This window comes from Scyliorhinus canicula, chromosome 4 (assembly GCF_902713615.1).
Source record: "Scyliorhinus canicula chromosome 4, sScyCan1.1, whole genome shotgun sequence".
Classification (NCBI taxonomy): domain Eukaryota; kingdom Metazoa; phylum Chordata; class Chondrichthyes; order Carcharhiniformes; family Scyliorhinidae; genus Scyliorhinus; species Scyliorhinus canicula.
Window position 1 is genome coordinate 41,627,108 of NC_052149.1, and position 23,891 is coordinate 41,650,998.

The 23,891-nt window shown below is 47.6% G+C and overlaps 1 protein-coding gene across 4 annotated transcripts in view; it reads left to right on the forward strand.

Annotated features, from left to right (window-relative positions):
* The window catches only part of b4galt2 (UDP-Gal:betaGlcNAc beta 1,4- galactosyltransferase, polypeptide 2), a 495,634-nt gene extending 475,688 nt beyond the window's left edge, over positions 1-19,946 (forward strand). For all 4 annotated transcript variants that reach the window (XM_038794105.1, XM_038794103.1, XM_038794106.1 and 1 more), the window contains one exon: positions 19,115-19,946. In XM_038794105.1, the coding sequence (XP_038650033.1) occupies positions 19,115-19,265 (151 nt within the window). In that variant the 3' untranslated portion in view covers positions 19,266-19,946. The remainder of the gene's footprint in view (positions 1-19,114) is intronic.
* The last annotated feature ends 3,945 nt before the right edge of the window (positions 19,947-23,891 follow it).

The window sequence follows — 23,891 nt, forward strand, 5'->3', positions numbered from 1 at the left end:
TGCTTGTGATTTTGATGAGGAAAGAAAATGAGGACAAGGAGCTATCACCATTGTATCATGAGAGGAATCTGCTGGTGATTCCGTTTCACTAAAGCAGATATTGATTACCCAGAGTCTTAACGATCGAATGCTCCTGTTTGTCCAGGTTGTTCTGCTATGTTAGGCCTGTCAAACAGGGATGGAGGAGAAGGATCAGTTAAAATATGAGGAAAATTAGAAAAGTGAGAAAATGGATTGAAAAACTGAGGAACAAAGCAATGAGGGTTTCAAAGTAAGATAAGATAACACTCAAGCAAGTGATGATAATAATGAAATCAAGGGGAGATGTCGCGGAAAGTGTAAAAACACTACCCCAGTATAGTGGAACATGCTGTCGGGCCTTGGATGTATGTAGGACAGCTGATGATACCATGCCAAATGACTAAGCATGGCAATTGCGTCCCAGCTGATTGCACTACCCTTATACCAATATGCCACAGATTCCAGTAAGTGTGAGTTTGGTTCAATTAGTTGTCTCTGAATCAGACATTCTTGGAATTAATCCCTACTCCATAAACTGTGTGCGTAGCACACATCCACACCAGAGCACCACTCAGAGAGCACTGCATTTAGAAAACACCTGTTAAACCAAAGTCCTGTCATCAAATGCTTGTTGGTTTTGGTATCCTTATTTAAGAGAGGATATAGATGTGTTAGATGCAGTTCAGAGAAGGTTCACTCAACTGACGGGGGTGTTACCTTATGGGAAAAGGATGGACAGGCTTGGTCTGTGTCCACTGGGGTTTAGAGGAAGGAGAGGTGGCCTTATTGAAACATATAAGATCCTGAGGAGGCTCAACACGGCGGATGCTGAAAGGATATTTCCCCTTGTGGGAGGGATCAAGGAGTCTCCCATTTAAGATGGAAAAGAAAAGAGAGGACATTTTTTCTCTGAGGGTTTTTTCTCTGCCTGAAAAATGATCAATGGCCCTGCCTCCGGAGAAGAGGTGGATAGATTATTGACGAGGGAGTTAAAGGTTTTTGGAGGTAGGCAGGTTGTGGAGTTGAGAACAAAGAAGAACAAAGGAATATTACAGCACAGGAACAGGCCCTTCGGCCTTCCAAGCCTGCGCCAGATCCTCTATCTAAAACTGTTGCCTATTTTCTAAGGATCTGTATCCCTCTGCTCCCTGCCCATTCATGTATCTGTCTAGATACATCTTAAATTACGCTATTGTGCCCTCCTCTACCACCTCCGCCGGCAATGCGTTCCAGGCACCCACCACCCTCTGCGTAAAGAACCACGCATATCTCATTATCAGATCATTGTCAGATCAGCCATGATCTTGCTGAATGACTCCAAGGGCTGAATGGCCTACTCCTTCTCTGAATTTATACCTTTGTATGTTCGTAATGCAGCATTGGCACTGTTGAAAGATGACCAAGTTGCTCTCTGATTATCCTGGCTAATGTTCGGCCTTTGACCATGACCACCATGAAGCCGATATACTGATCATTCCCTCATTGTTGTTTGTTGGGATCTTGCCGTTGCAGAATGGATGTTGCAATTGCTGCTATTCTTTTCACCTTTTTCTCTGTGCAGTTGGTGTGACAGTAACTTTCAAAAAATTAAACTCCACGTTATTAACTCAAAGAATCATGCTGCAAGACTTCACATTTTAAACAAAAGCTTTTACTCTACAAGAGTTAGCCAAAGCGCGTACTACTCACTTAAATTAACACAACGTATTTCATAAATATTTAGATTTTAAACCTGAAAATCTCAACAGACCACTTCCCATTCTGTCTTTAATTCTCATCAAGGGTTCCCCTGTATGTTACATCATTTTGAGGGTTCCTTCACTTGGGCCCAAACCAAGGTGTACCGCAACTCTCAGGAATTCATTTACACTCTCCTGCAATTCTGAGGTTTAAGATTTCTTGATGTCCCTCCACTAGCATTCTGCCAGGTAACCCTCCAGTTTTCTTGAGGCAGCTTACAATTGTGGGCACCCCAACTCCAGCATGGACCTCACTCCTTTCTTGCTTAGTTGTCTACAGCTCCTGACAAGAGTTCTCTCTCTGCTTGTCTCAGGTTCCAGTTGCAACTGCTGGCATCTTTCTCTCCGTGTACCAGTGGCTGTTGGAAAACGCACAAATAAACCAAGTACAAAAGGGTACATCCCCTGAAACCTATCTGCATGGCAAAGTGGTACCCTGGGATGTTCCAGATAGAGTTTCAGACCATACTCAACAATTTCCAAACATGTCCTTTGATCTGAATAATTTAAGAACTTCCCTCATTTACCAGTTACGTTTCAATCTTTCTTTGATCTGGGGAATTACATGAATAATTCATATCTCTAACAAAGCGACAGCAAGTCTCTTCAGACTGGTCTTCAGTTCCCCAGCTAAACATGGTCAACCTGCAGTTTTATGGCACTCACTCTTCTAACTCTGACCTTGAAAGTACAAATGGAAGGTCTTCTGATGTGTTAATATCTTGGGTGATCTGGCAACTTCTGAATTCCAGACTTTAAATGACCTTACTTTTACAAACTTAATTTCACCAAAACTGAAAGGTATATCCTGCAACATATGAATCATGTAATTAAAAAGGGCCAAATCTTCCAAGGAATGGAAATCACTCTCACATTGCCACTGCTCTTTTTCACTTAACTTACACTGAAGCTCCACAGTTCCCTCCTCGATATCTGAACCAGGCCTCCTGAAAAATATGGAGTGTGTCTGCTCCTAGAGTCCTTCCCTCATAAATAGGAGCGTCAGGGGAAACCAAACCGTGCCCCCTTTTTTACATCACTGGCTGCCTATTCCATTAAATTTAAATGTCCCTTTGTTTAAATGCCAAGCTATGGCAATAAGGTAAGTGTGTAATGTTTTTTTAAAAAGTATTTTTATTAAGGTTTTGCACAATTTTTCATAATAAAACAGTAGTAACAATAATAACAAAACAAACTAGAGTGAACATTAACATAGTGAAAAAAAAGTGCAATAACAATTAAATAGTCATTACCCCATGCAACTCAGTCTTTCCACACCATCCCAATGAAGCACTCACCCACCCCCAATGGATTGCTGCTGCTGCTGACATTTTAATTTTCCCCGAGAAAGTCGACAAATGGCTGCCACCTCCGAGAGAACCCTAGCGTAGACCCTCTCAAGGCAAACTTTATTTTCTCAAGGCTGAGAAACCCAGCCATGTCGTTAACCTAATTCTCTACACGCGGAGGCTTCAAGTCTCTCCACGTTAATAAAATCTGTCTCCGGGCTACTAGGGAGGCAAAGGCCAAGACGTCGGCCTCTTACGCCCCCTGAACCCCTGGGTGGTAAGTGTGTCATGTAAGTGGATGAGCAGATAGGATAGACGGTAAGTGGGTGAAGGGTTAGGGTGGGTCGATGTTGGTGGTGTGGTGGGTGTGGGTTTAAGGTGAGGGCGGGGCGGGTGGTCAGGGTTTGGGGAGAGTCAAGGGTAGCGGGGTGTAGGGCAGTAGTGGTCAAGAGGTCGGGGTTAGTCAGGGTGGGATAATCAGGTGTTCGGTTTTGGGGTGGGGGGGGGATCTGTAACATAGTCATCCAGGAGATGGAAATGGTTCTAATCCTTCTGATTGTTCCTGGGTATCTATTCTGTGACACGAATTGAAACCATCCAAAATCTCCAACTTTAAATCCGAGTTTTCGAAGGTTCCAGATGCAGGGATACCCAGTGGAGCTTGAAACATTCCAGGCAATTCCTGTGGAGTCCTTGAGCGCAATTCAGTGGCCTCGTTGTGCTCGAGCGAGAGTGCAACGAGGACGGTGAATAGCAGGAAAGGCCAAAAATGAGAACCGCGGCAGGTGCCAAACCATTTAGATGCAACCAGCCCACTCCCCGTAGGTAAAATCAGAATCTCTCTGCAGCGTAGCTGGAAACCAATAATCACCACTTTAGCCCCATTTCCATACAATGGAACCCCATATCCAACGGGCTCCCGTGATCCATCCGCCTCCCTAGCAAGTGGTCGCGTTGGCCCCAATTAGTACTCCTTTTGAAAAAGTGAACCTGGCAGAAGGGCTGCTGCGGGGACCCAAGGAGGTGAGTGTGGTGAATGTAATTTACACTGTATTGTATTGTATGGTATTGTGTCCTTGTGGGCTCTGTCTGTGAGCCGTTGCGTGGCTCTGCCCATAGGGGGAGATGAGGAGCTTGTACAGGGCTCCACCCTCGGCTCCACCCATGGCCCCTCCCACTACGGGAAGTATAAAGTGCTGCAGCCATGTGAGCTTGCCCTCAGTTCCTCTGGTCGCAGGCAGGCTCAGTTGTAAGACTATTAAAACCACAGTTTACTTCCAATCGTGTTCCGAGTGAATTGATGGTCACATCAATTTAATAGTCTTAGAAAACTTGAAGAAAACTACTATGGAATCAGCCCTCAAACCTGATCGACCAGAACTCGACCCGCAGGCTGCAGAGGCGAAGGAAATCTTCCTACACTGGCTTCGGTGTTTCAAGGCCTACCTTTCTGACTCGAGGACCTCCGAGACTACAGAGGAGCAGAAACTCAGCCTACTGCACGCACGGGTGAGCCATCGCATCTCTACAGAACTCAATTGTACCAACTCCTATACTGAGGCCCTTGCTATGCTCGACCAATTGTACGTGCGGCCTGTAAACGAGGTCTACGCGCGGCACATTTTCACTACCCATCGCCAGCGCCCCGCAGAGTCGCTAGAGGACTTCCTGCGCGACTTAAAAGCCCTTGCTTGGGACTGCAAGGCAGTAACGGCCTCCCAGCATATGGAACTCGCTGTCCGTGATGTGTACATTGCGGGGCTCCTTTCTAACTATGTGCGCCAGCGACTACTCAAAAAAGGGGCACAGAACTTGGAGGACACGGTAGAGCTAGCAACTACTATAGAGGTCGCGTTCCGAAGTCTAAACTCATTCCCCGCGGACCAAGCAACCCCATCGTGGACCCCCGACCAGCGACTGCCCCAGGCCTGCGCCACGCGGCCACCCACCCACTATGGAGCGCCAGCGTGCCATTTTTGTGGCCAGCCGCAACACCCACGGCAGCACTGCCCGGCCCGCAACGCAACCTGCAGCAGCTGCAGTCGAAAAGGACATTATGCCTGGCAAATCGAAACCTTCTAAGTCTAACTCCTTCGGCGGACCCCTACCTCCACTCACTATATGCAGCTTAGCGACTCTAAAAATCGACCCCCTCCACTCTTCGCTAACCTAACAGCTAACTGTAAACCAGTAGCTACTCGCAGCAGGCAGTACAGCCTGCAGGATAGAGTATTCATCAGAGCCGAAGTCCAACGGCTCCTACGTGAGGGAGTCATAGAGGCCAGTAACAGCCCCTGGAGAGCTCAGGTGGTGGTCGTCAAGACCGGAGAAAAGTTCCGAATGGTGGTTGATTATAGCCAAACCATTAACCAGTTCACGCACCTCGCTGCGTACCCCCTCCCCAGAATTGCAGACATGGTCAACCAGATCGCCCAGTACCGCATATTCTCCACGGTGGATCTGAAGTCTGCATACTACCAGCTCCCAATCCGCCCGGAGAACCGCCACTACACTGCGTTCGAGGCAGATGGCCGCCTCTTCCATTTCCTCCGGGTCCTCTTTGGCGTCACGAATGGGGTCTCGGCGTTCCAACGAGCAATGGACCGAATGGTGGACCAGTATGGGCTGCGGGCCACGTTTCCGTACTTGGACAATATCACCATCTGCAGCCATGATCAGCAGGACCATGATGCCGACCTCCACCGATTTCTCCAAACCGCCCAGAAACTCAATCTCACCTACAATAAGGAGAAATGCATCTTCCGCACTACCAGGCTAGCCATCCTCGGCTATGTCGTGGAAAACGGAGTCCTGGGCCCCGACCCGGAACGTATGCTACTCTTACAACTCCCTCTCCCTCATTGTCCCAGGGCCCTCAAGAGGTGCCTGGGATTCTTCTCTTATTATGCCCATTGGGTCATAGATCAGATCATAGAATTTACAGTGCAGAAGGAGGCCATTCGGCCCATCGAGTCTGCACCGGCTCTTGGAAAGAGCACCCTACCCAAGGTCAACACCTCCACCCCTTCCCCATAACCCAGTAACCCCACCCAACACTAAGGGCAATTTTGGACACTAAGGGCAATTTATCATGGCCAATCCACTTAACCTGCACATCTTTGGACTGTGGGAGGAAACCGGAGCACCCGGAGGAAACCCACGCATACACGGGGAGGCTGTGCAGACTCCGCACAGACAGTGACCCAAGCCGGAATCGAACCTGGGACCCTGGAGCTGTGAAGCAGTTGTGCTATTCACAATGCTACCATGCTACCGTCCCCCAGTATGCGGAGAAAGCCCACCCACTATTTAAGACCGCACTCTTCCCACTGTCAGCTGAGGCCCGCCAGGCCTTCAACTGCATCAAGGAGGACATCGCCAAAGCTGCCATGCGGGCGGTGGATGAATCCGTCTCCTTTCAGGTGAAGAGTGACGCCTTCGAGGTCGCTTTCGCTGCCACTCTGAATCAGGCAGGTAGACCAGTAGCGTTCTTCTCCAGGACCCTCTCCGCTTCGGAACTTCGACACACCTCAGTCGAAAAAGAAGCTCAAGCCATTGTGGAAGCCATACGGCACTGGAGGCACTACCTCGCAGGTAGGAGGTTTACCCTCATCACCGATCAAAGATCGGTTGCCTTCATGTTCGACAACTCGAAAAGGGGCAAAATAAAAAACGATAAAATCTTGAGGTGGAGGATTGAACTCTCCACCTATAATTATGACATCATATATCGACCGGGGAAGCTCAACGAGCCCCCAGGTGCCCTGTCCCGCGGCACGTGCGCCAGCGCGCAAGACGACCACCTGAAGGCTATCCACAATGACCTCTGCCACCCGGGGGTCACCCGGCTCGCCCACTACGTCAAAGCCCGAAATCTGCCTTTCTCCACCGAGGAGGTAAAAGCCATCACCAGGGATTGCCCGATCTGGGCTGAGTGCAAACCGCACTTCTACAGACCAGACAGGGCCCACCTGGTAATCGGCATCCCGGCCCTTTGAACGCCTGAGCATCGATTTCAAAGGGCCACTCCTCTCGACCAATCGAAATGTGTACTTCCTCAACGTCATAGATGAATTCTCCCGCTTCCCCTTTGCTACCCTGTGCCCCGATATGACCTCCCACACAGTCATCAGAGCCCTGCACAGTGTCTTCACCCTGTTCGGTTTCCCCAGCTACGTACACAGCGACAGGGATTCGTCCTTCATGAGCGACGAGCTGCGTCAGTACCTGTTCGACAAGGGCATCGCCTCGAGCAGGACTACCAGCTACAACCCCAGGGGGAACGGGCAGGTGGAGAGGGAGAACGCGACGGTCTGGAAGACCGTTCTACTGACCCTGCGGTTCAGGAATCTCCCGACCTCCCACTGGCAGGAGGTCCTCCCCGACGCGCTCCATGCTATTAGGTCGCTTCTGTGCACCGCCACCAACCAGACCCTTCACGAACGATTATTTGTTTTCCCTAGGGGCACTACCACGGGGGCTTCGCTCCCATCTTGGTTGAGGACACCGGGCCCGGTTCTCCTCCGGAAGCACGTCCGGACAAACAAAACGGACCCACTAGTAGAGAGGGTACTACTGCTACATTCAAACCCATACTACGCCTTCATTGAATACCCCGACGGCCGTCAGGACACCATTTCCCTCTGGGACCTGGCACCTGCAGGATCCACCACTACCACCACCACTGTCGAGGTACCCCTCACACTACACCCCACCCAACCCTCCACGCCCTGCGCCCCCGCGCCTATAGGTTCCCTGCCACGCCCTGCGCCCCAGCACCTATAGGTTCCCTGCGCCTCTCTTCGCCCGTTGCCTCGGCCACCGGACCGGCTCAACCTGTAGACCCGTCACCCCGCCGACTTGATTTTTTTTACAGGGGGTGAATGTGGTGAATGTAATTCACACTGTATTGTATTGTATTGTATGGTAATGTGTCCTTGTGGGCTCTGTCTGTGAGCCGTTGCGTGGCTCTGCCCATAGGGGGAGATGAGGAGCTTGTACAGGGCTCCACCCTTGGCTCTGCCGATGGCTCCGCCCATGGCCCCTCCCACTACCAGAAGTATAAAGTGTTGCAGCATTGTGAGCCTGCCCTCAGTTCTTCTGGTCGCAGGCAGTCTCAGTTGTAAGACTATTAAAACCACAGTTTACTTCCAATCGTGTTCCGAGAGAATTGATGGCCACATCAGTGAGTAGCCATCTTTGCTCCCAGGCAATGGGCCCAGAGGCATTGGGTTTACTGCCCCTCTGCTTGGAGGGATGAGGTGGCAACTGGGGGAGGGGTGGGAGGTACACCCTTGGCTGGGGTGGTTCGCCATGAGGGTGGGGTGGTCTCCTGGAGTGGCAACCGCATGTGGCTTGGCCATGCCAACCCTGGATTGTGCATACCCATTCCGGGGGCATCCCTTGTCCCTGCCTGTCTGCCCCACCTGCCATCCATAATGCCCCCACTGACTACGGAGGCCTCTGGCAGGTCTGAAAGCTATTGTGAATTGGGAAATGGCAATCTTGGTTAAGTGAGCACTTCACACATCCCAAGTGAAATCCTGTGGGTGGGCATGCCATGTAGCATGTGGGAGTTATTGCCTAGCATCCCAATCGGACCGTGATGCCTGGGCACTGTGCCTGAACACTGCAGGAGGCAACACCTAGGACGCAGCAGCGAACATCCAGGGATGGGCCCCAGCACCGGGGACATAACCTCTGACACAGGCTAAGCCCAAAAAGTTGCCCTGGCAGCAGGATTCTCCGCCAACGCTGGGGTGCCCAGGTCCAGGGGCTAATAGACTGCACGCATATTGCCTTGTGCTCACCAGGCCACCTGGGAGTGCCCTACATTAACAGGAAGGGATGTCACTCCCTGAACATCCAGCTCATGTGCGATCACCAGATGAGCATCATGCACGTGTGTGCATGCTTCCCAGGGAGTGTGCACCACAGCTACATCCTGGGGCAGTCAGGCATTCCCAGCCTCTGTGAGGACCACCCCTGGATGGCTGGCAGGCTCTTGGCGGGGGGAGGGGGGGGGGGCGGAATAAGGGGTATCCGCTGAGGACCTGGACAATGGCACCAATACGAAGGCCGGACACCGATGTGGAGACCCGATACAACAAGACCCAATTGGCCAACCGGGCTGTCATTAAGCGGTGCATCGGTCTGCTCAAAACGCGGTTCTGGTGACTCAACTTCTTTGGTGGTGTCCTGACCCGGAGTGTTGCCCGCCGTGGTCTGCTGTCCTCCACAACCTGGTATAGCAGCAGAGCGACGTGGAGGATGAGGAACATGTGACCACCTCTGACGAGGAGGGCGCGGATGGTGAGAAGGCGTCGGGCCAACAGTGGCTGGAGGATGATCCCGGGCAGGAACTGGAGGATCAGCCATAGGCTGCAGGACAGGTGGCAGTGGTGAGGGTCTGGCAAGCCCGGAGGGCCAGGGAGGCCTTTATACTCTCTTGCTTCGCATAGGACATGGCCCAGTCCATCAATGCTATCCCCCTGCCCACATTCCTCACCATCCCAGGGGCTGTGTAACATCACTCCAGCTGGGTATGTATCGGCACAGTCAGCGGGGTCACTGTCAGTGGCAGGGAATTGATGATGATCCGCAGAGTGCTGAGCGCTGGTACTCCTCAATCTAAGCCATAGTCTGACCCCTGCTGAGTTCACGCTTGTACCCATCACCTGCAAGTGAGGAATGGGGGCTGGGAGGACCCCCATGCATGGGGAGATGGGGCAAGAGTTCGGTGGTTGGCCCGCATGCCGGAAGAAAGTGGTGGAGACGTCATACTGGTTGTGGTGAAGGTTTTTTAACATTTGACAAGTGTCCATCACTGCCCCACTTTCCCGAAGGTGCCACCCCCCCAGCCCATATGTGCACAGCCTTGCTGCCCTGTCCCGGGTGCTGACTGCGATACGCGGCAGCAAGAGGGGTGGAACCCGTGGGAGCCACTCCATGGACGGGTCCAGGTTGGCACTCAGCGCTCCCTCCTCCAGGTCTGTGCCCATAAAGCCCTGGTGATCACCTCGGGATGGAGGGGCAGCTGGATTGGGCACCGGCTGCCCTTGCGTCATCTGGCTCTGCCAGCTCTGGTGGCTCCCCATTGTCTGCACCATGGCGTCAATGCCCTTGGCGATGCTCCTCAGTGACTGGGACATGCTCTGCAGTGACTCAGCAATGTCCATCTGCGACTGGGACAATCTCCGAAGCGCCTCAGCCATTCCCATCTGAGACCAGGACATGAACCGCAGAATCTTGTCAAGGTCAGCCTTGTACTGGTCATGGCCCCCATCGGACAGTCCCGGGTGCTGACTGCGATACGCGGCGGCAAGAGGGGTGGAACCCGTGGGAGCCACTCCATGGACGGACAGTCTACCGAGGCCCTCAGCCATGGCCATCACCGACTGTTCAATGCCTTGGACGCATCCACTTATGCTGCCAGCAGTCACCACCCTAGCAGTGTTGGCCTCGGTGACAAGCATTGCCGGCTGCATCTCCTCTGCCCCTCGACTCTGGGACTCCTCCAATCAGCTATTGACCTGCTTGAGTGTTGCTAACATAGAATCATAGAATCCCTACAGTGCAGAAGGAGGCCATTTGGCTCCTTGGGTCTTCACTGATCTTGTGAAAGAGCACCCTACCTAGGCCCATTCCCTCACCTTCCCGCAGTAACCCCACCTAACCGTTTGGACACTAAGGGGCAATCTCGCATGCCGTTTGGACACTAAGGGGCAATCTAGCATGGCCAATTCACCTCACTTGCACATGTTGGACTGTAGGAGGAAACCGGAGCACCCGGAGAAAACCCATGCAGATACGGGGAGAATGTGCAGTCTCAGCACAGACACGTGCTGTAATCGAACCTGGGTCCCTGGAACTGTGAGGCAGCAATGGTAGTCACTGTGTCACCGTGCTGTCCATCTCCCTCTGAGTGTCATGGCCACGCCCTAACGTCTCTTCTGAAGGGCTTCCAGACAAGGGTCACTTTTCTGGCGAGGGGGTCTCATTATTTAGGGAGTCTCTGTCAGGGGTCTCATTATTTAGGAGGTCTCGTAGGGTGCATCTTTATTTTGAGGGTCTCTGGAGGGTTCCTTATTTAGGGAGTCTCTGGGACGGGTCTCTATTTAAAGGGTCTCTGGTGAAGGGGATGGGAGGGTCGGGTGGAAGGATCTTGCATTGTGGGGTGGAAGGGTGGCCCTTGGATAGACTTTCACCGTGAGGTCCACTGTGTCAGGGCCACACTTGCCAGGGCCAACAGTGATTCTCACCCAGAGGACCTGAGAATCACGTGGGCCTGGAGAATATGGTGCCTGGCCCATGAAGTGGATGCAAATGGGTTTTAATGACCTGTTTGCATCCTCCCGCTGGCACTGGGCGTGAACCTCAATTCCGCCACTAGCGGGGAGTCAGAGCATCTGAAGCGGACAAGCACCGATCCACTTTTTTCAACAACCGCTGGATTCTCTGCCTCGTGGGTAATTCCGCTACCAGTTGCACGAGGCGGAGAATTTTGCCCCATGTTTAGATTTTAACTTTCCGAAGAATGAAAAGAAGGGTGATGAACCCATCTGCTAACTGGAACTGTCGTGTGCCTATGAACAATGGAAGTCAAATGTACACTTGTAATCCTTTATGAACAAAAACAGGAACATAAGAGGTCTGAGCTTTAATTTGTGTACATAACTGGAGAAGCTGTCGGCAGTTAAGAGCTGCACTGACGAGGTAAACTCACTCCAAAACCCTTGTCTCTATATAAGCCAACCATTGCTTTTCATGGGGAACCGGAACATATGAGGACTGAGACTTCAAACATGGCACGAATCACTCCGGCTGCAGTGACTTGATTCCCCTTTTTAATAATCACTGCGTGCTACCGAGTTGGGATTCAGAGCAAGACGCCAACTGATTGTGTAATTATCAGCAGTTTGGTATGTCCTTTGTTTTCCAACTTCATCATGTGGTCATTGCCAGGAAACCTGCGGCTATTAGCAGTAACTGGACAAAGGATAAGTCCAAGTGACTGATGGCCCCTGTCCTATAAATGATTTGACCAAGATAGTTGACAACATGAAGACTATTCCCAATCACAAAGTCTGGGACCAGGTCTCTGTTGCTACTTGTGGAGGAGATGATGTAGCCAGTGATTTCCTAGCCTCTGTAGCCAAACTCAGAAACAGACTAAAACCAGGAGCTGGCAGCTCTGTTGTTAACACTGCAAATAGGAGTATAGCTGTTTGGCAAAAGTTGAAATAGAACTTGAGGAATCCAGGGCAGTTGCATATGAGATGATGATGTGAAGCACCAGAAGGAAATAAAATGTGAGGAATGGATTGTATCCGGCCACTGTACAAGATATATCCGAAGATTGTGTTTCTTTTGGCTAGAGTCTGTCATTAATCATGGTCAAAAGGGTTCCTCTGATATGCTTCCAGTGACTGACATGTGGTGCTCTCCAGTAAACCCATAGGAGAATTCTTAGGATCTAGAATGAAGAGTATGTTGATTTGGTGTCTGTCTGCACAGGCTGGATGCAGAGCCCCATCTGGAGAAGCTAATGTGTTATGTAGATAAGCCTTAATTAAACTGTTCACCAGAGGAAGTGAACTCCCTTCTGTGTTGCCTAGCTAATAATAAAGCTGCAGGTAGAGAAGGATTCACAGTGAGTTCATAAAAAAACTGCTGTAGGCCAATGAGGGAGGAATTGTCAATGCTCTTGGAGAACAGTGCCAGGAAATTTTTAGTTACTTTTCAGAGCCTGATAAATAGAATTTCATTTGTGGCTCATGTGCTTTCCATATTCCAGAGAGAGGTTATGGTTTCTATTTACATAACAAAGGGATCCTAGTGGAAACAAAAACTACTGAGGAATGTCATGTAGTCGGTATCTATTGAAAGGTTCATTTCAAATGGTTTGGGTGTCAAGTGTGCCAGCGAAGGAAGAGTCAATGTAGATTTTGCTGTCTTGATGGAATTAAAACGGACTGCTGTTTTATACAAATTGTCATTGGTAATTATGATTGGGGACGTCAACTTGTGTTAAACATAGAACAGAACAGCACAGTACAGCACAGAACAGGCCCTTTGGCCCTCGATGTTGTACCGAGCATTGTCCGAAACCAAGATCAAGCTATCCCACTCCCTGTCATTCTGGTGTGCTCCATGTGCCTATCTAATAACCGCTTGAAAGTTCCTAAAGTGTCCGACTCCACTATCACAGCAGGCAGTCCATTCCACACCCTAACCACTCTCTGAATAAAGAACCTACCTCGGACATCCCTCCTATATCTCCCACCCTGAATCTTATAGTTATGCCCCCTTGTAACAGCTACATCCACCCGAGGAAATAGTCTCTGAACGTCCACTCTATCTATCCCCCTCATCATCTTATAAACCTCTATTAAGTCGCCTCTCATCCTCCTCCGCTCCAAAGAGAGAAGCCCTAGCTCCCTCGACCTTTCCTCATAAGACCTATCCTGCAAACCAGGCAGCATCCTGGTAAATCTCCTTTGCACCCTTTCCAATGCTTACACATCCTTCCTATAATGAGGATAAGTTTGAGGTTATTCACTTTGGAAGCAAAAACAGGAAGGCAGATTACTACCTGAATGGTTGTAAATTGGGAGGGGAGAGTGCAGCAGGACTTGGGTGTCCTTGTGCACCAGTCGCTGAAGATAAGTGTTGCTTTTATTGATTCTTTTGTAAGGCTTTCAAGCCCTGTGGGTCTGATGATTAAACTGCAAGTTATGGGAATAGATGGTCACATTTTAGATTTTATCCAGAATGTATACTCCAGCACTTGGATCAGAGTTGGGTCAGCTAGGCTTGTTCGTATTTCCTTCTAATCCTTGTGAGCTCCATTTCCACCTCTCCACTCCATTTCTATATTCCTCTGGGTTATCTTTCATATTGTTCACCCTGCTTTTATCATATGATTTATTTTTGAATTTTGAGTTTAGTTTTAATCTATCCACACACTCCATCTTGAACGGCACAGACTTTTTACCTTGTACTGCCTTTTTGTATTATATCCATGTCAAATTTGAAGCCTGATAACATACTTGGTCAGATCTCTTCTTTTGCCCTTCCCAGTGAAGCACCCTTCGTTTGAGGTTTTCATTATTGTTCTCTAGTTTGTTTTGAGTTTCACGCTGAAGTGGTTCTATTTGTCCCAGATCTTAATCAGGTATTACTGCTTTAGAAACATAGTAAAAACAGGAGCAGGAGACCATTTGGCCCCTCAAGCCTGCTCCGCCATTTATTTTGATCATGGCTGATCATCCAACCCGATAGCCTAATCCCACTTTTCCCCCATATCCTTTGATCCCCTTCACCCTCAGTGCTATATCTAACTGCTTCTTGAAACCATACAATGTTTTAGACAAATGATGAACTAGAAGCAGACTGATGCAGATAACGGTCTTGGTGCATTCTTTTATCAATATCAAATTTGCGATTTTTCTGACATATTTCATTGGTCTGGATTCTCCGCTCTGCGACACCAAAATCACGTTTGGCGAGGGGGCAGAGAATCCCTGATGATGCCAAAATTGGAGGCAGTGCCGCTATTGCGATGCTCCACCCCCTGAAAAGCGGCGTGCTCTAGGAGTATGCCGCGCCACATATCCACGGCCTCAGGCCATCGCCTGAGGCCCGCCCTGCGATGCTCCGTCCCCGATCAGCCGAGTTCCCAATGGCGTGGGACACGTGTGGTCTCACCTGTCGTGAACTTAGCGTGGCGGCTGCGGACTCAGTCCGGCACTGCCACAATCGGGGGAGGGCCGATTCGCGGATAGGGGTATTCATTCCTAGCTGGGGGCACTGTGAGCAAGTGGTCCGGGACACGCTGAAGGGGGGTACTATTTTTGCGATCTGGGTCCGCGAGCTGAGTCCACCATGAAGCATGGCGCGGCCGCTGCAGGCTGCCGCCGTGCGCATGTGCGGCCACGGACCCGGAAATGCTCAGGGCCGTATCAGCAGCTAGAGCTGGGAGCTCTACACTGCCTCCCTGCTCGACCCCAGCAAAACGCCAAATCGGTGGCCACTTTGCGCCAGTTTTCTTGGCGTAAAACACCACTGTTTTCACGCCGGCGTGGGGACTTAGTCTCCCAAACAGAGAATCCAACCCGTTATATTTAAGGGTTGTGATTGAAAGTGGGTGTTCATGGATTTAAAATTATTTTTATGGCCATATGCCACAGTTACTCAAACAAAGAGACCTCATGGTCCAGAAATTAATTCATGGCTGACTACCTACTCAAGGAATAAAGGTATGTCTGATGCACACTTTACATTGTATGTAAATGACACTAGTGAAATTCTAATGAAGAGTTTTTGATTTAAGGGCAGCACGGTGGCATAGTGGTTAGCATTGCTGCTGCCTCACGGCGCCGAGGTCCCAGGTTCGATCCCGGCTCTGGGTCACTGTCTGTGTGGAGTTTGCAAATTCTCCCCACAACCCAAAGATGCGCAGGGTAAGTGGATTGGCCACGCTAAATTGGCCCTTAATTGTAAAAAAATGTATTGGGTACACTTAAGTTTATTTTTTAAAAAGAGTTTTTGATTTTAGACCGTCATATTGTCAGTGGTCCATGGGTGGGTCAATAAAGTGGAACGGTTTGCAATGGAAGGGGATGGTGTCTAGGAACAGGAGAACCCAGCCAAGAAAGGGAAGGATGAACAGGCAATTGGGATGGGGAGAGGTGCACATCAAAATCATGGGAGGTAGTGGCATAATGGTATTATCAGAGTCATGATCTTGGGACCTGGGTTTGAATCCTGCTATGGCATATGGTGACATTTAAATTCCAAAAAAATCTGGAATCAAAAGTCTAAAAGGTGACCATGAAACCATTGTCGATTGTTGTAAAAACCGACCTGGTTCACTTTAGGGAAGGAAATCTGTCGTCCTTACCTGGTCTGGCCTACATGTGACTCCAGATCCACAACAATGTGGTTGACTCTCAAATGCTCTCATGCATGGGAAATGACTGCTGGCCCCAGCCAGCAATGCCCACATCCCGTGAACTAAGTTTTAAAAAAGGATAGTGGGTGACAATTGGGAGAGTGAGTCGAGAGGTGGCCAGCAGTGGCCTACGTGTCTTAATATTTGAGCTGGGAGGAACACCTTTTTTGAACGCACCTGTCTCAGCACTGGTTGCATTCAGAGGAACCAACGTTTGCACAGGGAAGCCTCAACAAATCATTAGGCCCTTATTTGCATGTGCAACGGGCCTGATATCTTTTTCAGATGCCGTTCTTGGACACCTATTTTTTGCCTATGTCAATATGACAGGCAAGACATTTCTGACTCTCAAAATGCTCACTCTGGCTAGTGACCATATTGGAAGCTTCGGCCCAAAATACGAGCAAACATACATCAAATTGTTGGTTTGTTTGTTAATTTTTCAAACTTTAAAAATGTGCTTGCACAATAATCAGACAGTTCCACACCTATTATTGATGGGATAGCTTTTTTTATTTGTCCCCGAATCGAATTGTTTACCAAGAATCCACTCTGGGAGTGTGTGGCCAGTCGACAGACCCATTGGGCGAATCGTTGAACAGGGAAATGAATCAGAGGAACAGCATCTTTCTGACTTTGCTAGAAGTTAAAATCAGGAAACTGATAATATGAGCAGCTATCACCCATTTATTCTGTCGCACAAAATTCAGATCTCCCCTCACCAGTCTCCCTTTAATCTTTTGTTGGTATATTCAGAATTATACCTCTAAAGGTACACAATAGCCTCGCTACCAGAACGATAAAACAGTCGACTAGAAGGCAGCTTATAAATCAATTAATTAGCTTATCACCAGCTCAACTAATCCACAGGTAAGCTACCAGTTCATATTGAACAGCTGAAACTAAGCAAATTGAAGTCAAAATACCATCAAAGAGGTGAGTGAAAAAATTCAATCACTTCCACTCAGGCTTAGTACCACCATCGGCTGGCCTTTTACAGTCCATCTGTTTCTTGTTATTCAAGGCTGATAATTATATTCCAAAAAATTGACATAATTTGAAAGGCTCCATAAGAATACAACTTTGAAATCTTTCCTTGTATGCTCTCTGGGCAGAATTTGATGCCCTCCCTTCTGCACTCGGTGCTTGATCAAGGGATTGGGATTGGGGCTGATGCCTGCCATCGCTGCCAACCCTCCCCTGTTTTCCCCCCGCGACCCCTATCATTCACCTGTAGCCTGTGATCCAACGATGATACTAGGACTCAAACGGATGTCGCCCTGGCAGGAGCTACTGCTGTTCAATCGATCTGCCGACCCTCTGGTTAGCATTTTTATGCTGGTGGAATACCTGCCGCCCCCCCCCCCCCCCCCCCCCCCCCCCCAACCCGGGCTCCGTTTCTTGGGCAAGACCTGTCACTGTCCACTTAAATGCCTTATTGACATGTGATATGGTGAGCTTTGCATAAACGGAGCTCTCGCCAGCTCTTCAGCGATCGGGTGAGACTGCCATTGTCTCCGTTAAATACTGCCCCCTGTTATCAAATGTATCACCGTGTTAAAAATACCCTTTTCAATGTTTCCTAACCCTCATATTAATGATGCGCCGCCAAGAGAGTCAAAATGAACTGTCAATCTTACTTGAAGTTATAATTCAGTCAAGAAAGCTCTCTCTCTAAAAATGACTCAAGCCGTTGATTTTCCTGTCTGGAGTATTTGGATGACAGGTGAATGTGTGGGTGTAGTTTGATGGAGGTGTAGTTCCATTTTGCTGAAGTTATGCAAATATTGGTAGATTAGCAGTTGGATGTGGGGGCGGGAGGAAGGCATTTTTGTTTACCATGGAGATTTGCTACTATGTTATGGCCTTAGTAGATGCAGATTTCCTGGTAGATTTTGATCATTTGCAATTATAATTTGATGGATTTGTCAGAGTTTCTTTTATGCAACCATGGTTATGCTCATGTCCTGTGTTAAATATTTCTGTTTTTTTTGATCATGTGTTCTGTTCTTGCCATTCAGCATGAGAGAGCCTCGAGGAATGGAAATATTATGTCACAGAGTCTGTATTTTCAAACCTTTTTCCCCATCCCATTTATTTACCCCCTTTCCAGTCTCTCTTCCCCCCGCTAACTTTGATGCTGGTTTCAGTTTCTCACCCAAGTGGTTCTGTACAAACTTGTGCAATGAAGTTGGTTTGGCCAGAACACCAGAATGAGGTCTGGAGGTTTATTGCCCTGTTATCACTGATGAAGAGACTTCTTTTTTAAAATCTTTATTTTATAAATTTAGAGAACTCAATTCATTTTTTCCAATGAAGTGGCAGTTTATGTGGCCAGTCCACCTAGCCTTGCACATCTTTGGGTTGTGGGGGCAAAACCCACGCAAACACGGGGAGAATGTGCATACTCCACACAGGCGGTGGCCCAGAGCCGGGATCGAACCTGGGACCTCGTGATGAAAAGACTTCTAACATTAAAATGGGCTGAAAGTCTCAGGTGGCACTCCCCTTTAACACGCCAATCAGGATCCAAATGCCACGGCCAAAATTTTCCATCCTCGTTTGCAGCTGGGATTTTCCGGTGGCGCTGAAAGTGAATGGAGTTTTGGCCGGAATGCCAAATTTTCCATTCTTGCTCGCTACGGGTCCCAGCCACGGACGAGCCCGGAGAATCCAACCCCACGTTGTCCAATTTCGATTCATAGTTGGGCAGAGGATCACTGGTCACTGATCGCATTTTTGGTTTTTGAAAAGCAGTCGATCCTTGAGAGATATTTTGAAGGTTTGATGAGCCAGAAAGCAACAATGAGAGAAAACCTATCCCTGTTTAAATTATTAAAAGGCATTTTTCGTCACGGCGCCGAGGTCCCAGGTTCAATCCCGGCTCTGGGTCACTGTCCGTGTGGAGTTTGCACATTCTCCCTGTGTTTGCATGGGTTTCACCCCACAACACAAAGATTTGCAGGGTAGGTGGATTGGATACACTAAATTGCCCCTTAATTGGGGAAAAAATGAATTGGGTACTCTAAATTTATTTTTTAAAAAGGCATTTTTCGGCACACCTAATTGTCTTGATTATATGTTTAAATATGAAAAAAATTCTCTTTCAGGTTTACAAAAATCCAGAACACTAAGGTTACAATGAAGCAAGATGGGATCAACTCCTTGAAATACAAACTGGTGAATGTAGCCAAGTACCCGATGTACACAAACATCACAGTGGACATTGGAACACCGCCATCTCGGCCTTCAAGAGGATAGCAGGTCACACCGTTCTCAAGCAAAGACAGCTCTCTTGTTTCACTTAGCCTCACAATAGACAGTCTTTCTGTCTATCTTTCTCTGTTTTCCTCTTTCTGTCTCCCCAAAGAATTACGGTGATTAAAATTTAAAAACGAAAACTAACAAAGCATGTGGAGGTGAGCAGAAAGATTTTTTTTAAAAGGGTCCCCTTGCTCATAAAATTGCTAAACTACTGCCTTCTGCAATTGAGGATGTAAACCAGACAAGACCAGGATGCACTGATCTGGGAGGATATATTCTTTTTCAGCTCTTTTTGTGTGAAATCAAGTGGAAAAAGCAGCTCTATACAATCTCTTTAGTACTCTTAACAAAATCCTTGGCCTGTTTGAAGATGGCTTCCCCTAACAAAAGAAACTTAGTCTGTTTGGATCTGGCTCACTGGAGGATCATTGACACAGAATCTTTAGGCCAGATTATTTTTGTTGCTGGCAAGATCTTCCATTACAAGAAGATGTGCCTGCAAGGTCATTATGGGTCACTATGGTTTTAACTCTTTGACTGCTGAATATTCTTTGCAGCTTTAAGAATTACTGTATGCTCATGTTTTCTACCATATAACATAAGGAGTTTCTTGTAAATTTCTAATATTGAATGTTACAAAGTTATTAAAAAAAAATAAAGCATTTAAAGGAGAAAAAAGAATGAATGTCCGGATTTGCAGAATTTGCTCAACAAATTTGGAAGAGATTACAGTCTTGCATTTAATTTTATCCGCACTGGTTACATATCCCTCATCAGATAAGTGATTTTTGCCTTTAACTTATTAAAATACTGCCTGCCTTTGTGAATGTGCAAAAATTGTTTCCATTTATGCAGCAACTTTTATATCTTCAGGGTTGTTTCGTAGACATTGAAATACTTTCTTTTTTAATGTTTAGGCACAATTTACAGGAAATGTTGAAGCCAATTTTCACGTGTCGCAATTTCACAAAGAGCAGAATGGTAATGGCCACAAAATTTGTTTTAGTGATGTTATTTTCAGGTGAAATCGGGGCCAGGAGAATTCCCTGCTCTTCTTCAAATAGAGCCGTAGGATATCCCACATCTGCACAAAGAAACTGACTTCCAAACGTGCTTTAGGGATGTGCCGGGAATTTCCATGAGGAATGCTTTATCTTCCATCTGCAAAAGCCTTGTGTAACATGCATAGGGCCAATGCCAGTTGGGTTTGGGTTGGAGAAGACTCACTGGTCCTGATTAAACTATGTTGTGAGCACCAGGCAGGAAACTTGAGTTTCCTCTTGCAGTGCATCAAATCTTTGGAAATTAGATGTTCATTCTCCAACTGCATGGGAGAAGCATTGGGAAATATAAAGGAAGACAGCTTGATGGCATTTACCAGTAATAAGCTCATTTAAAATTACATTGAAATGAGATATGCCAGAAATTCTTGTCGTAAATGAAGTTCCCTTGATCTTAACTCTCGCCTTAAAACCAATTACGAACCTAAAACAAAACATTCCCTCCAATTTTGTGCATATTCATTTTTGCCAGTAGTCTGTAATGCAGAAACTTACCATATGTCTTCTGGAAGTTCAAATGGACAAAATATACAGATGAGAAACAGAATACAATGGATGCTAGAAAATAAATAAAAATAGAAAATGCAAGGAAAATACTCAGCAAATTAGGCAACATCTGGGGAGAGAGATGTAGATTTATTGTCACGTGTACCAAGGTACAGTGAAAAGTATTGTTCTGCATACAGTCCAGGCAGATTGTTTCATACATTGGAAAAATAACAGAGCACATACGATAAATATACAATGTAAAGACATAGACATCGGGTGAAGCATATGGTGTATAATCCGACAACAGCAGAGAAGATGCGTAGACAGATCAGTTCAGTCTATAAGAGGATCATTCAGGAGTCTGGTAACAGCGGAGAAGAAGTTGTTTTTGAATCTGTTAGTGCGTGTTCTCACATTTTTTTATCTTCTGCCCGATAGAAGAGAGAATAAGCCGGGCAGGAGGGATCCTTGATTATGCTGCCCGCTTTACCAAGAAGGTGTAGATATAGTTAATGGGCTGGATTCTCCATTTGGAACACTATGTTTCCTGCCCTCCAGCGATTCACTCTCTCAGCCATGCAAATGTATGCGTGGCAGGGTTCACGAGGGATTCTGTCACAAATTCTGCTATCGGGCAGCCATTTTGAGTGGGCGGCCCAAGAGCGAGATCCGACGGCCAGCCTCCTCCCCACCGCAATGGCCAACCCACCCCCCCACTGACAATTAGGGGCATCCTCTGCACCCTGCCCCACCCCCCAGAGCAATTCCTCTCCCCCCTCAACAAGGATGAATCAAGGTGACTGACTGACCCCTCCACACCCCCCCCCCCCCCCCCCCCCACCAGAGAAAGAAAGGAAGTGAAAGAACTTAACTCCTAGATATTTATAAATGTTGCGGTTAGGTTCAAAACAGACTACTTGAGATGCATTCAAGAGTGAAGGAAAATGAGAATAAACAATCCAGACATCTGGTTGGCTGGAAGCTGTCAATTACAGCCTATTAGAAATGATTTCTCTTTTTTTTTTACAAACTTAAAAGTACCCAATTAATGTTTTTCCGATTAAGGAGCAATTTAGAATGGCCAAACCACCAACCCTGCACATCTTTAGGTTATGGGGTGACTCAGACATGGGTAGGATCAAACCAGGGTCCTCAGCACCGTGATGCAGCAGTGCTAACCACTGTGCCACCCTCCGTTCCAAAAATCATTTCCCTTTGAAGATAATAGAGGACTTTCAGATAAAAGTATCTGAGGGGAGTTAAGCCTTGTGATGTGGTTTTGACCTTCTGTAAAGTCACAGCTGTTGCTTTTTAGACATCTGTCTGCAGCAGCACGTTTAAGGGATACCGTGAGTGAAAAAGCAGTGATTCCTTTGACTGTTTCTGCCTGCTCTTTAGCGCTCAGGCAGGGGTGACTGATGTGGGGAGTTCTCTGTTATGGGGTGTTGTCTGATGTAGGAGGGGGAGGGCATTCTCTGATATTGTGGGGTCATTGGTGGGGGTCTCTAATAGGAAGTCTGGTGGGGTTTCTGATGGGTCTGGTGAGGGTCTCTGTTGGGAGGACTGTGGGGTGGGGTGGGCAGGATTAGAACTGTGGGGGGAAGCAGGGTCCGCTGATGGACTTTGACGGCACCTAGCTTAAATACTTACCCCTTGGCCCACCACAAGGTCCACTGTGTCAGGGCCAAGCTGGAAAATACTAGTGCCTATTTACACCCGCAGGAATCCCAGCCCAGAGGGCCGGAGTATCACAGAGGCATGGAAAATGTGGCGAAAAGTTAGTCCTCCATGGTCAGAAAGAATGGAGATGGGACAAGAAAAAAAACAGTGAATCATTACATTTGTCTCGAGCATGTGTACTGATGACTGAAAAAAAACAGGAAAAGGAAGCAAAATAGGGGACAAAATTCTGCTTTGAAATTGTGGAACTCATTGTTGAGTCCAGAAGCGCCTAATCAAAAGATGGGTTGGTGTTTCCTGAAAACAGTGCAGTAGGCCAAGGACCGAAATGTGAGTGAGAGCAAGAATTAAAATGACACCACCGGGAGTTCAGGATCATCCTTGCATACAGAATGCAGATGTTCTACAAAGCAGTCATCCAATCTGCATTTGGTCTCCCCAGGGCAGTAGAGACCACATTGTGAGCAGAAAATACAGTAGATTAGATTGAAAAAAGTACACATAAATTACTCCTTCACCTCGAAGAGGTGCTTGGGGCCTTGGGTGATGAGAAGGTGAAAGGGCAGGTTTTACATTTGCTTGCATGGAGGGGTGCTGTTGGAAATGGGTGGGGTGTTGGGGGTGACTAAGCAGTGGGTCAGAGTATCACAAAGGGAATTGTTCCTTTGGTATGTTGAGTATGTAAGGGGAGTTTGGTTATCCTATCGTACTGAAGGCAGCAGAAATGGTGCAAAATGATCCATTGAATATGAAAGCTGGTGAGGTGGAGGGTGAGGACCAGGGGGAAACTATCATGGTTCTAGGAGGGAGGGAGGGTAAGAGGATGCGAGCAGACATCCTCCTATCCACCATGTTAGTAACATCCTCTAAATATCTAACTAGGTTGGCCGACACAAACTATCTTCGTAAATCTATTTTCTCTTTGATCGTGTGATACTTGCCTGTCTCTAATGTTGTATTCCAGTAATTTCTGCACAACTGATGCTAAACTGAAGTTACTTAGTATCTCACTCCTTTCCAATCTTAAATAATGAGGTGTCATTTTCAATTTTTAAACTGAAAGGCACAATCTAGAGAGCTTTAGAAAATTATGGTTGATGCATTTCCAATTTCCTCATGTATTTATTTTAATACGCTGGAGTGGAAACCGTCAGTCCCCAGAGATCCGTCTATCTTCAGTCTCATTATTTTCTCAATTACCAAATTTTTTACTTAGATTAAATTCAGTAAGTTCCTTCACTTATATTCCCTTGTGCTGCCGGTATTTTAATCTTTTTTCAATATGAGAACAGGTAAACGCACTCTTTCTTGAATGTCTGCAATTTCCTTACCAAATGTTATTGTCATGTCCTCAATTGTCTTTAAAGGTCTCACCTCTTTCTCTTAACAGTTT